The sequence below is a fragment of the Macrobrachium rosenbergii genome, chromosome 41 (assembly GCF_040412425.1).
Source record: "Macrobrachium rosenbergii isolate ZJJX-2024 chromosome 41, ASM4041242v1, whole genome shotgun sequence".
In the NCBI taxonomy this organism is placed as follows: Eukaryota; Metazoa; Arthropoda; class Malacostraca; order Decapoda; family Palaemonidae; genus Macrobrachium; species Macrobrachium rosenbergii.
In genome coordinates, this window is record NC_089781.1 from 93,325,488 (window position 1) to 93,340,487 (window position 15,000).

The 15,000-nt window shown below is 32.6% G+C and overlaps 1 protein-coding gene across 1 annotated transcript in view; it reads right to left on the bottom strand.

Moving 5' to 3' along the window:
* Positions 1-3,691: 3,691 nt before the first annotated feature.
* LOC136827016 (lachesin-like) overlaps positions 3,692-15,000 on the bottom strand; it is a 115,292-nt gene continuing 103,983 nt past the window's right edge. Inside the window, exons 8-11 of the mRNA XM_067084699.1 lie at positions 13,178-13,327; positions 11,024-11,146; positions 7,978-8,070; positions 3,692-5,683 (exon numbers count right to left, since the gene is read on the bottom strand). Of these exons, the coding sequence (XP_066940800.1) occupies positions 5,511-5,683; positions 7,978-8,070; positions 11,024-11,146; positions 13,178-13,327 (539 nt within the window). The 3' untranslated portion in view covers positions 3,692-5,510. The remainder of the gene's footprint in view (positions 5,684-7,977; positions 8,071-11,023; positions 11,147-13,177; positions 13,328-15,000) is intronic.

The following is a 15,000-nucleotide window of genomic DNA, read 5'->3' on the forward strand; positions in this document are numbered from 1 at the left end:
GGAGGAGGAGGAGGAGGAGGAGGAGGAGGAAAGATAGAGACAGATACACACATATTGTACAATACTCCCACTTAGATATAATAATAATAATTGTTCAGGTATGATTATGGATACAGATGAATATTGGTGTTTGTTTTTATTAATGAATAAATATACGCAGATTAATTTAGAAAGTTAAGAAAAATTATTACAAGATAAATATAAAGAAGGTTTTTTGTCAGAATACAAATGAATATTGTTGTTTTTGAATAATGAATCAACGTATGCAAATTAATTTTAAAAATTAAGACAAAAAATAAGATGAATTTGACGATGGTTATTTGTCAGAATACAAATGATTATTGTTTTTCATTAATGAATCACCATATGCAAATTCATTCCAACAAATAAGAGAAATTATGACAGATTCAATTAGATGAATATGAAGGTAATTTTTTTGTCAGAGTAAAGCAATAACTTTGAAAGAGGTAAAAATTTTTATTATGAATTTTCGATCTGAATTTGTAAATATGAATTATATACCAAAACTTTAATTTGTGAATTATTGAATGTATTATGAATTCCAATCAGTTGTAATTGAGCATGACTGTGCATTATGGAAAACAGATTTAATCACAAAATATAGATTATGAATCATAAAGAGTAAATATATAGTGTAAATAAGGATAAGCAGTTCAAACGATAATTTGTCAAAACATTTTCATGAGTGTTAAATATTCAAAATGATAATGATGGATGAATAAATACATGCTGTATTCATACAAGACAAATGTATGAATACATGCTGTATTCAAATAAGACAAATCTGTTGCTATTACAGGAGATATGGCAGCTGCGTGTATTATGTAGATTTTATTTTAAGCTTGATTGGCTCGTTAGACTGGATATTAATATAGATTTAGCACTGACTGGCTAAGTAAATTGGTTATCACGTGAATCATTCACCAGTTAGATTTAGCTTGACTGGCTATGCAAATAACTTGATTGGCTAAGTAAATTGGTTACAGCTTAAGACATGTTTTTATTTATAAAGCAAATTGACAGGTATATTGCATTGCTTAAAAAAAAATCTTGAAATAGCATGCCATTATACTGTACGCAGGAATCTCATCATGATCAGAGTATGATGAACATGACTGTAGAGAAGATTCAGTTCATTGTAAAATTCTTGTCATTATCCTCCTTTGTGATAATGATCTTTCATTATCATTGAAAATGCTCATGCCGTCATTATCATTCTACGTACCAGTATCATTGTCGCAATAATCATCATCATTATCGTGATCATTATACTGTCATTATTATTTTACAACGATAGGGCAGTTCTTAAGCCAGACGCTGACGGCTGAAAAATCACTTTTGCTAAAATCATCTTCATTTTCGTAGTGGTCATTATAACTATCATTACTCTTCATAAGGGTAAGGACAGTTCATGAATGCTATTATTATCAGTATCATTTTACAAAAATGAACATTCTTTATTAAGAGTATTGAATACACTAGATATCAGTGTCTTTTATTTACGCTTTTAATCCTATATATATATATATATATATATATATATATATATATATATATATATATATATATATATATATATATATATATATATATATATATATATATATTATATATATGTTTATAATATATATATTGTATATATATATATATATATACATACATACATATATATGATAGATATATATATATATATTATATATTGACATATATATATATATATATATATATATATATATATAATATTTATATACATATAAATATATATATTTATTTATTTAAAGTTATTTGGTTTTAGGTGATTTTTATAAGCTAGAGTTATTAATTATTTTGCATTTTTTTTATTTTACCTTCCTTCATTGTATATTACGCTTCGATATTATCAGGCACGACCAAAAACTCTACCACAGGATTATCAAAATTATAATAAATAATGATAATAAATATTTAATTAATAATATTTATAATTATAATAATTATGACATTGGTATGATTAGCGCAAACAACATCCGAAGTAAATTAACATCGCCAACAAAATCAATTGAAGATCCCTCTGTGAGCTTTCGTATATTTGACATTCGACCAAAATATTATTATTAAATATTTATTTACTACTTTTTCTGTTTTTCTGATAACAGATCTCTCTTTGTATTTCCATTTACGTTCTGTTACTTCCTTTCTGTTGAACGCCATATTCTTTGGAAGCTTTAATTTTAAGTCAATGGCGCCCCCCCCCCGGGGGACTTCTTCCATATGAAGAGGGTTATCTTCTGAATAATAATAATAATAATAATAATAATAATAATAATAATAATAATAATAATAATAATAATTAGTGTTATTGATTCAGCGTGTCTTAACAATAAGAGCAATATTAACAAGTGTCTTTTATGTTCCTGATACCGGTCGATTCAACTTACCGCGTTGCTTTCTGTGGCGTCGCATGGGAATGCTTTGTGGCCTGTTTTAACATCTTGCTGCCATACCTAGCGATGTGTAGCCAATATTAGTAACTTCCAGAGAGAGAGAGAGAGAGAGAGAGAGAGAGAGAGAGAGAGAGAGAGAGAGAGAGAGAGAGAGTTGTGTATGTTTACTCGCGGACATCTCGTGCACATGTTCGACAAGTTTGTCACCTGTCTACTATGTACAGTTTTGTTCAAATATTGGCTATTTGGTACAAATTTTGCTACCAATATTGGCTAATTGGTGCTAAGTTTGTCACCAATATTGGCTACTTAGTACATAATATATCACCAATTTTACCTACTTGGTACAGAGTTTAATGAAAAATTGGCTCTTTGGTACAAATTTTGTTACCAGTAAAGCCTATCTGATACTGAATATGTCACCAATATTAGTTACTGGGTAAAAAGTATATCACAAATATTGGCTACTTGGTATAAAGTACGTCATCAACACTGGCTACTGATATAAAGTTGTTCACAATATCGGCCACTTGGTACCGAATTTGTCACCAATAGTGGCTGCTTGGTACCGAATTTGTCAACAATAATGGCTACTTGGTACAGAATTTGTCACCAGTAGTGGCTGCTTGGTACCGAATTTGTCACCAACAGTGGCTACTTGGCACAGCTTTTGTCAGCAATATTGGCCTCTTGGTATAAATTTTGTCACCAATAGTGGATACATGGTACAAATTCTGCCACCAGTACTGGCTACTTGGTACAGAATTTGTCACCAATATTAGCTACTTTGTAGTGTTTGGTGCCAAATTCAACAAAGTAGCCAGTACTGACTACTTGGCACAGAGTCTGGTGCCAAGAGGCCAAAGAGTGCCAGAAAACATTCCCCTTTGACACCATCTTTATGTTTAATATTCATTCGTATCAGACATGTTTAATTTTAGAAGAACCAAAGTGTATGAAGAACTCAAAATGGAAATTCATGAATGAATAATGACTACAATGTCGTCCTAAGGTTAATCAGGAGTCACATGAAAATTACACAATTGTTTCCTTTGTCTTGTGGGATTTATCCTAGACTACTGAGGTATTAGATTATGGCATAACTTCGAGGAGATATATATATTAATAATTATGTACAAACTTCCTTCTGATGTGTTCTGTTTGTTTGTTATACTTCTAGTTGTTTATTTTTGTTATATGTTTTGTTTTTTTTTCTCACCCGGAACGTACGTGTGATAAGGGTTGTATTTTTTTCTTTTTCATTAATTTTATTCTTTTACTGTCATCACTATAATTATTCAGATATCTACACATTCGTCTATTTCGTCCAATTTAGGAACCCGTAAAATAACACATTTATGTTGACCAAGTCAAAAAGATGATCAACTTGCTAAGCAATTTTCCACCGGATAGAATATTATGTGAAAAAATAAAAATGCGAAAAGTTTATGTCAGTGGCAAATAGAAGATAAAAAATCAAAATGAATATATTCACGTATATAACGGCTCATGAATTACAGTCGCACATGAGCTGAAGCCAGAAATATGAAACGTGATTTGTTTTTGATCTTGTTAGACTGGAAAAGGTAGTTATTATGAGTTTGTTTGTGTTATATATGTATATATGAATTTACACATGTACAATTTCAGGAATAATGGCTAGTGTTCAGTTCACTACCTTTTTGTTAAAATCTCCATCTATGATCCATTTCAGTTAGCCTAAAACTAATGAACAATGAATGATACTCTTTTTTTACAATTATCGACGATATGGGATACAATGTATAGGAAGATTTTTTTTATCTTGTTTCTTGAAAGAGGCAATCCTGCACTTGAGAAGTCAAAATGGTCTGTCTTTTGTTCAAGCTTTATAATGTCTTGTTATCACTGTACACCTGTGTTTTCTGGGTAGTTCATCCATATTCACATATTACGATTTCTGTTTGTCTCTGTTTATTTACACTGATGCTAGTTAAGAGACCACAGTAATCTTCTTAAAGACACTGAGCTCTGTGTCAGGTCGTTCACACTGTGTTCACACTGATTTTTGCATTTCACGCTGAATCTTTCATGCACCCGGCGGAAACTGAATTGTTTCGGTTCATCTTATTTTCAGCGTGAAGTATCCGAAGAATTTTCTAGTTTCTCGTGGAATATACTTGAGAAATGTATTATTTTTTCATGGAATTCTTATCATTTGATCACTGTAGGTCCATACTGTTCAAAGAACTTAAATCACTTTAACTTAACAATATTTTACTTCAGATGCAATTGTTTATCAAAGTTTAAGGTCCACTGATGTTTTAATAATCTGTATCACCGCCATTGTGATTCACTTAACAGTTCTTCAGTTTAACTGAAGAATTTTCCAAACTCCTGGAAGCTCCTTTAAACCGTTTTTTTTCACACACAAAAGTTTTTTACTTTTTCCATCAAAAATTAAGTTTGGGAAATTACATCTTCTATTCTTACCCTGTACTTCTGGAGTGACCATTTTCCCTCCAGGCTACCACTGTAATTCCAGGCGACCATTGCCCTTCCAGGCAACTAATATCCTTCCAGGCGACCAGTGTCCTTCTAGACGACTAGTGCCCTTCTAGGGGACTAGTGCCCTTACAGGCGACTATTACCTTCCAGGCGACTAGTGTCATCCCAGGTGACTAGCGTCCTTCCAGGCAACAAGTGTCTTTCCAGGCGATCAGTGTCCTTCCAGACAACTAGTGTCCTTCCAGTCGACTAATGTCCTTCCAGAAAACTAGTGTCGTTCCAGGCTACCAGTTTTATTCCAGAAGAAAGTGTCCTTCCAGGCGACCAGTGCCCTTCCAGGCAACTAGTATCCTTCCAGGCGACCAGTGTCCTTCCGGGCGACTAGTGTCCTTCCAGGCGACCACTGTTCTTCCAGAAGACCACCTAGTGTCCTTCCAGGCGACCTGTGCCTTTCCAGGCGACTAGTCCTTCCGGGCAACCACTGTTCTTCCAGGCGACCACTAGCCTTCCAGGTGACCAGTGCCCTTCCAGGAGACCACTGTCCTTCCATTGCCTGAGGAAGCCTTAGCAAAACGCTCATCACAGCAGCCTTCCTGTCAGAAGGATATAGTTGCTGCTGAAGGACATGGCGTAGGACGCCACGAGAGCCAAGGAGGCGCATAGAATACTGGCGATAGGTTTGGGAAAGGCTCCAGTTCCTTTTCCAGTCGACCCGGAGAATCCTGGACGCCGGCTCTGACGATAATCTTGGTCTGGAAAGATAAGTTTATTATTATTATTATTATTATTATTATTATTATTATTATTATTATTATTATTATTATTATTATTGAAGCTCCACATGTACGGGGAAAATAGTTCGCGATGCGTGAAAGAAAGACAGACGCAAATAAATAGATAATTAAACACGTAAGTAAATGTGTGGTAAAATTTTAAATGATAATTAACTAGCAACATGAATAAATTATGCATAATAAAGGAATAAATGAACAGAAAGTAAAAGGGGAGTTATGGAAGCAATTGCTAGATTTAAATATGCAATAAACGAATGCTTTATTAAAGGCACACCAACGTGACTGTATGTTAAATCAGCAGTAATTAATATAATTAACTTAATGTTAAATTAGAAGTCAGACGAAATGACTGAATGATAAGCTACAAGAGAAAAAAATTTTCAAGTGATAAATTGAAAGCAAAGAAAATTAAACAATGAATGATTCTTAATGTAGATAATTTAGTTTCTCGATGATTCTGTAGCTTACCAGAATCGATGGTTATGTCTGGAAAGCCATTTGTCGCCACAGAAAATTTTCAGTTATTTTCTATATATTTAGATTCCCTTAATGAGTTATATTAGCTTTTTACTATTTTTATAATTGTCTAAAACTGCAATATTCTTTAACCTGATAGGCAAAGCAAAGTCATGCAGAAAAGCTGTTAGAAACATAAGCCATGCAATAGAACTATAGAGAAAACAAACAGGTGGGACCTCTAGGTATTCGTAAAATGTCATAAAGTGTCAATTGAACACTTTGCACTAAGTAGCGAATATTGGCAGCAAAAATGTAGTCGCACTTATGTGGCTTATATTTTGCTACTATCTGCATATAAACAGCAAAGATACTGGCTACTTGTGTGACTTACATTTGGCTCTTATTTGTTTCTAAATAGCAAATATATTGCCTACTTGTGTGATATAGTTTTACTCCTAGCTGCTCCTAAACAACAAATATATTGGCTACTAAGCGCAAAGGCGCTATTAGATGCTACAGAAAGCTTGTTATGGCACTGCCTTTGTAAGTGATTTTGACATGCATTAATAACATACTGACCAGCTAATGCAAAAAGGCTAACAAGTGAAGGTCTAGAAGAAAGCGTCGTACTAGAAAGTATATTAGCATATTGGCGTGCAACGTTCCAAAACAGCGGCAGAAATTAAGAAAATTTCGTAAACTATTGCGCAGGAATGACCAAGGATTTTGCGCAGAAAGAATCAGTGACTTTGCGCAGAAATGATCAAGGACTTTTGTAGGAATAACCAAGGACTCTGCTCAGAAATGACCAAGGACTCTGAACAGAAATTATCAAATATTTTTGCAGAAATGACCAAGGACTTTATGAACAGAAATGATAAAATATTTTGTGTAGAAATGATCAAGGATTTTGTGCAAAAATGACCAAGAACTTTGCGCACAAGTGACAAAAGTCATTGAGCAGAAATCACCAAGGACTTTGTGCAGGAATGACCAGGGACTTGGAGCAGAAATGACCAAGGACTTTGCGCAGAAATGACCAAGGACTTTTCAGAAATGACCAAGGACTTTGCGCAGAAATGACCAAGGACTTTTCAGAAATGACCAAGGACTTTGCGCAGAAATGACCAAAGATTTTTGCACAGAAATGACCAAGGACTTTGCGCAGAAGTGACCAAAGAGTTTTTGCACAGAAATGACCAAGGATTTTATGCAGAAATGACCAAGGACTTTGCTCAGAAATAATCAGGGACTTGGAGCAGAAATGACCAAGGCCTTTGTGTAGAAATGACTAAGGATTTTGAGCAGAAAGACCAAGGATTTTGTGCAGAAATGACCGAGGAATTTGTGCAGAAATGACCAAGGACTTTGTGCAGAAACGACCAAGGATTTTTGTGCAGAAATGACTAAGGAATTTACACAGAAATGACCAAGTACTAGCGCTGAAATGACCAAGGACTTTGCATAGAAAGGTGTAAGGACTTTGTGCAGAAATGACAAAGGGCCTTGCGCAGAAATGACCAAGGACTTTGCGCAAGCAAAAGCTTATCTTATCACCTACTACTTAACTCTACGATCTTAAAACTAGTGAAGCGAAGATAGAGCAGATTGCAGAAGAGGAAAAAAAAAAGAAATAAGCAATAAAGCGAAATAAATAAAGAAAAGAAAATAGTCAAAGCAGGCATTTCAAACCAAATTTTTTAGTAGCAGTTGCATCACCCACAGCAAGAGCAGCGAAACTCGTCCTAAAACAGTTGGTAAAAAACTAATCTAGGTCAGTTGTCAAAACACACCTTTTGGATTGATAAAGGTCTTACCGCCCGGGTGATAGTCGGTAAGGTCGTTCACCCCCTTGGGATAAAGGAAGTTCTCGAACTTCTTGCGATCTGGTGGAGAGGATGGGTGGGAAACGTCGTACGTGAAATGAACAAGTATCGTGTTTACAGTAGCAATCGTACATATCGTAAAATATGTTTTTTTAATTTTCATAACACATTATTTACATTTTTTAAATTGTCTTTAATTTTGACTAAATTAACCGGAACAAGACATTAACTGGAATTGTTTCGAAATTGATTACTAAATCTGATGGTTTTTAAAAAATTCATTCAAATTGTTGCGAAATTGATTCATCCTCACATTGTTTTTTTTTTTTGTTTTGTTTAACAAATAATTTACTTTGTTCTTAATTTTCAGTAGGTTGTACTGAAATAAAAAAAAAGATAAAAACAGTAATTTAAAACATTTCTAAATTGATTGAAGGTCGAGGAAGAATGATTGACTGGTCATTTCGAAAAGATTCTGCTATAAGACCGAAATGCAATAATCGACGTTGCTATTTTCAAAGTAAATCAGATTCTAGAACATTATAATATATATATCTAGAATATTGTAATGCTATGTGGTAGCAAGAGGTGGAAGATTTAACCACAAAAATAACCTAATATAATTCTCTTCACTTGTTTATTAAAATGATCCTCTGAACATAAAAGTTATATTAAGAATGCTGTAGTAGCTGGTCAGCTGTATAAATGTTTTTATGGGATTTTAGACAATTATGTTTTAAAGTGCTTTTAGTCTGATTTAGTATCAACTGTTCAATATTTCCTGCGCCAGTAACCATACGAATATAACCTGTTGCAAAACATTTTAACTGCCTCAGCAATATCTTCAAGATAGCGTTTATGCAGATATTTAGAAAATGAAATTATGTATTATATATATGCAAAATTTCTCCAATGCATTGTACTACCGATACTTTTATCAGATTTTTCTAGCCTTGATTTCCAAAGGCTTGCAACTGGCAGATTGCATGAGCAACATTTTGCAAAGGCATTCTTTGAAATGCTGTTCTAGTTGAAAGAGCCATTTTATATATGATGGCAAAGTCCCAAGACTTCAAGAGCTTATATTTCATTCGGAATGTAAGCGGTTCGTGTTTAAAGTATAATTAATGTTTTGATTTTTTTTGAAAGTATAAGGCTTTGAATTTTTAAAATTTATTAAATTTAATTAAAAGTAATTAAAATTAATTTAATTAAATTGTATAGGGCTTTGAATTTTAAAAATTAATTAAATTTAATTAAAAGTAATTAAAATTAATTAATTATAATTAATCAAATTAATTAAATCAATTAGAATTTAATTAAAATTAATTAAATTAATTAAAATTAATTTAAGAATGCCGCCACACGCCATTTCGTTACCACAAATCTTCAGAGAAATGTAATTTAATCAGAACTGTTAAGAAAATTATTTAAATTAAGCTTAAAGCTTAAATTTTTTTGTCAACATATGGACATAATCCTCAAATTAAATCATGCAATTTTGAAAGCAGTATTCCTCGAATTTCCATTTCATAAGTAATGTAACTTCAATTATGCCACTGGCAAATAACCTTAAAATTGCAAGACTAGGAAAATATAATTTGATCAGAACATTTTGTTGATAGCATTGAAAGTGTACTCTAAGTCAGTCATATATTTAATAGAATCATTAATGGCTATTTAAGGGTCTCAAGATACCAAAGAAACGTTATTTAATTAAGATTCAGTCACGAGTAATGTTCAGTAATACAAGATTTGGAAATTTAATGATGATTTATCAATAGAATATAATTCTAGAATTTGATAACGCCATTACAAGCGGTATCGTGAAATATTATCTAACGAGAATCTTTTGTGAAAAGCGTTTGAAAGCGAAATGATTTGAATATTTTCGTTTACAAATATGATGATAGAATTTACCCATGAATAATGTAAATAATCTTCCACTGAGCACTGTACAGCTTGTAAAATACATTTCTTGAATTATATTCTATGAAATTTATAGTTTTTTTCTATAAATACGTGATTTTATTGTTTCACAGAATTTATAAGGATTGAAAAACAGAGTAAATAAATTGCATTCTGTCTTGAATTATCTGATGTTTTGTTTGGAAATTTTCAAGATTTTTGTAAAGACTTGTTTACTGTTAGTTTTGAATTGTGTTGCAATCGCGTATGAATTTTGTGAATCATGTCCCAGTGAATTGACATCCTCTAAATTATCTTGATGCGATTTTAAATTCACTCATAAATTATAGTTAATTGAAAATATATTGACTCGTAAAATGACTTGAATTATTACTCAGTCGTAAGCGATTATACATGGCGTTTAGATTTACGTATGTATTATAATTATGAAATTTATATTCAATCATAAATTATATTTCATATGAATTACTGTTCCTCATGAATTATATTGCAGCTAGTGGACTTGGTTGCAGGTTGCTGGTATGCAGTGTTTAAGCTGAAGGAAATTTTTAATCGTCAGCAACTGTTTTATTCATAAAAGTATAAGGAATAATTCTATATCTACAGTATATTCCACAAGAAGTGTTTCAAAGCACTATGGCATTAAAGCAATATTTCATTTCCCAATGTAAACAATGTTAACAGCAGTTAAGAAATAGTTAAAAGAAAATAAAACAGTTAACTGTCAAATGGGGGCATGATGTTAAATAAACACTGACATTGCCATTCTGCCACCGTATTAGCAGAGAGATATATATATATATATATATATATATATATATATATATATATATATATATATATATAGATATATATATATATATATATATATATATATATATATATATATATATATATATATATATATATATATATATATATATATATAAATACACACATATTATACATATATAGATACATACATATATATACATATATATATATATGTATATATATATACATACAGTATATAACACTAGCTCTCACGTATACATTTCCTTTCGCCTAACAGAACACCCTCGAATGAATCAGGAATGTCTCTCACCTTTGCTCTGAGGGTCAGAGGCCGGTGTGGTTACCGTTTCGAAGTCCTGGCTGCTGTTCCCTTCGGTGGGCTGCTCCTCACCTCCGGGCGAAGGGTTCAGGTGGGACTTGGGGGGGTCGATTTCTTATGGAGGGGAGAGAGGCCTTCCTATAGATCTCTTTGGCGTCTGTCTGATTTGTGGGGTCTGTTGCGGTTGTCTTTTGTCTGTACGGTGTGTGTGTGTGTGTGTGTGTGTGTGTGTAAAGTCTTTTTGGAAGCAATCATGTCTGTGTGGAAGATTATATATTATATATATATATATATATATATATATATATATATATATATATATATATATATATATATATATATATATATATATATATATATATATATATTTATATATATATATTTATGTACTATATATATATATGTATGTGTGTATGTATGTATTTATGTATATATATTGCATATTTACAGTATATATAAATACATATATATATATATATGGGTGTGTGTGTGTGTATTTTATGTATAATGTGCATGTATGTATGTAAATGTATATATACATTTATATGTATATATAATGTATATAAATAAGTTTGTGTATGACGGTTGTATGTCCACGTACATTTGCACCACAATAATTGTAATATCAGTGTGCAATTCAACGCTCTCTAGGTAAAATACACTTTTATAGGAATAGGAATGAAATACAGGTTCCACTATTATAAGAAAATTGTCCCAAAAATAGAAAGAAATGAAAACAGTCTTTATACTAGTGAACGTGAATTACCGAATTCTCTAAAGAATTCGTTCAGTTTTTGTGACCGGATACGAAGACTGTTCTCAGGAGATGAAGGGTATTATAAACATAGATTATAGATACTGACCATTGAAAACATTCACAAGAATTCTACAAATGTTCTATTTTATTCAGTTTTATCACTGTGGAACCGCTATTTCGCATGTCGGGAATACCACACGTAGTTTGATTTGGTACACAAAAAGGGTTTACATATACATGCAAATATATGTGTCTTGTTTTTGTATGTATATATATATATATATTATATATGTGTATATATAATTATATATAAATATATAATATATATTATATACAGTATATATACTGTATATATATATATATATATATATATATATATATATATATATATATATATATATATATATATATATATATATATATATATATATATATATATATATATATATTATATACTGTATATATATACATGTGTGTATGTATGTGCGTGTGAGTGTTTGCATGTATGTATGTATGTATGATTTAGAATACATGTAATGCATATACGTACATCAACGACATTTTTTGATGAAAAAAATTCTATCCGTATATTTTTCGGTTAACAAAACGCTCGCTATTTTTCACAAATTTTCATCTTGTATTTATCTTAAACTAATCTAAACCTGTCCCAACCTAATCAGTAGCCTTTATCAACACCTAACTCAGAATTACGTTGTTTTACTCTTTCTTAAACGAGGTTTGGTTAACATAAATCTCTGCTCATGAAAACATAATGTTATGTTAGGATTCAGTTCAGTTTTGTTTTCGTCTCTTTAAAATTACTCCTCTTAAAATCAGTTGACAATTTTCATGTAAATTATTACTGTTTAATCTCTGTTTTTATTTTCCAGTTTTTCGTGTCGCCAAAAGTACGATTTCCTGAGAGACTGTTAAGCAAAACAAATATTTCTCTCAGTCAGAGAGAGAAAAGCGTTGGACGCAACCTTAAACAGAATCTAAATCTAATTTTCTAATACCTGAGCAATCTCTGACGTCTTTCCGTTTTCATATATAGTTTTATATGATAAAATATCTACTTATCTAACATCAAACACAGCCGCGAGAGTCCCTTCTTTGACGAAAAATCTCCCAAAAAGGGGGAATATAATCCCAGGGGATTATTGCATTTAAAAAAAGGTCAACAAACCGGGTCTCTCTTCGGAATCCAAGATCAACCGAGGTTCGTTTAGATTTGATCAAATGCTTCGCTTGTTATTCCGACTGATTCAAACGGATGACGTGAATTGTGTTACGCAACCGGTGTTGAGGGGTAAAGAGAGAGAGAGAGAGAGAGAGAGAGAGAGAGAGAGAGAGAGAGAGAGAGAGAGAGGAAGTAGTAGTTTGCTTACCGTAAACCTTGATGGCTCCATCTGTTTCGCCGAGGGAGTTTTTGGCTACGCATTTGAACGTCCCAAAATCCTGCGGTTCGACCCTCCTGATTCGAAGCTTCATGTAGATTTTGTAGGAACTGTCTGCTACGATGGGCTCGTATCTTTCTCCTGAGGTCAAGTTGAGGGGGAAAGAAGAGAGATAACCATTAGCATTAAAAAAAAAAGTTTGATATTCTTGATGTTTTTCGCGATAAATAATTTTAGCAAACGTCATTATACAATTTCCTTTTGCAATATTTGGACCTGAAAGTGTATTGATAGCGCGTACCCAAATAAAAATATGGATGGTTCAGATTTAAGTATGATATAAAATATGCTTATAAATTTTCTTATTTTTTTATTTGAAGAAGGGTAGGGGTTGAGGGTTGGGGGGGGAGGGGAAATTGGACAGCGTCGATCTGTAGGTATGTGGTGAAACGTTACAGCGACTGGCGTGAACAGGGTACAAATTATCATATTTTGGAGTTAAAGGGAAAGGTTGATAATCCAACGGCCTTTTAAATCCACAGTGTTGTACTGTCAGTTCCCTATGCAATGATTTATGTGGGCTTCATTATTTTGCACCAGGATTGAAATACTGACCAAATCAATTTCATGATTGCCCACTGAAGTAATTTTTTCAATTTTAAGATGGAATACTAATACAAAAAATATTTGAAGAAATGTAAAAAAAAAAATGGTCATAAAGGATAATATTGTTTTTCCTAGCTGTGTTGATTAAACATTTTTTTTTTGTGAGCATAAGACAAACATTTACCTGAAGAGATAAATGGAATGCTTGCTACGAATCCGCTTAGATACGCTTTGAGAGAGAGAGAGAGAGAGAGAGAGAGAGAGAGAGAGAGAGAGAGAGAGAGAGAGAGAGAGTATATGCAACTTCGAAACAATAGCTCCCCTTCATTGGCAAAAATACAGGGTTGGGTGTCTTTAATTCCCGTATCCATGCGCATAATCTGTCTCTCTCTCTCTCTCTCTCTCTCTCTCTCTCTCTCTCTCTCTCTCTCTCTCTCTCTCTCTCAAATAACTGAGCAAGCAAAAGCAGAACGTAAAGGCGAGTTATTGAATAACATCATGAATTATGATTTCAAATTGCCGTGAATTTCCAGTGTTATAATTTTATAACAAAATCTCTATGGTTATAATAACCTTCCACACATGATTAACGAATACATCCATATTTTATTGCCTTGGTTATAATGTTCTCTTTTGTTGTTGTTTATCCCATAATTATAAATTGTATGTCGTATTTTGATTATAAATACATCTCCTATATTCTTGTTGATCCTGTAATGATAAACAACTGAATATCTTGTAATCTTACACTTTAGCATTGCCTTACCTGATCCCACAGGGGAATATTGCCATCAGTGAGCCTCCTGCGGTGCACTGTAGGCATTACTTAAGGTTCTTTGCACCGCCCCTTCGGCCCCTAGCTGCAACCCCGTTCATTCCTTTTACTGTGCCTCCGTTCATATGCTTTTTCTTCCGTCTTACTTTCCACCCTATCTAACAATTGTTTCATAGCGCAACTGCGCGGTTTTCCTCTTGTTAAACCTTTCAAACCTTTTAATCTCAGTTTCATTTTTAGCGCTGAATGACCTCATAGGTCACAGCGGTTGGCTTTTGGCCTGAATTTCATATTCCTTTCCATTCGATTCCATTGCCTTACCTGCGATTGTCTTAATTAAATAAAGAGAAGTTCCTAAAATTCCGAAAAATTCCTATCCTAATTGTCCCCCTCACACCATCTACACACCTGTACACTATACTTCACCTACACA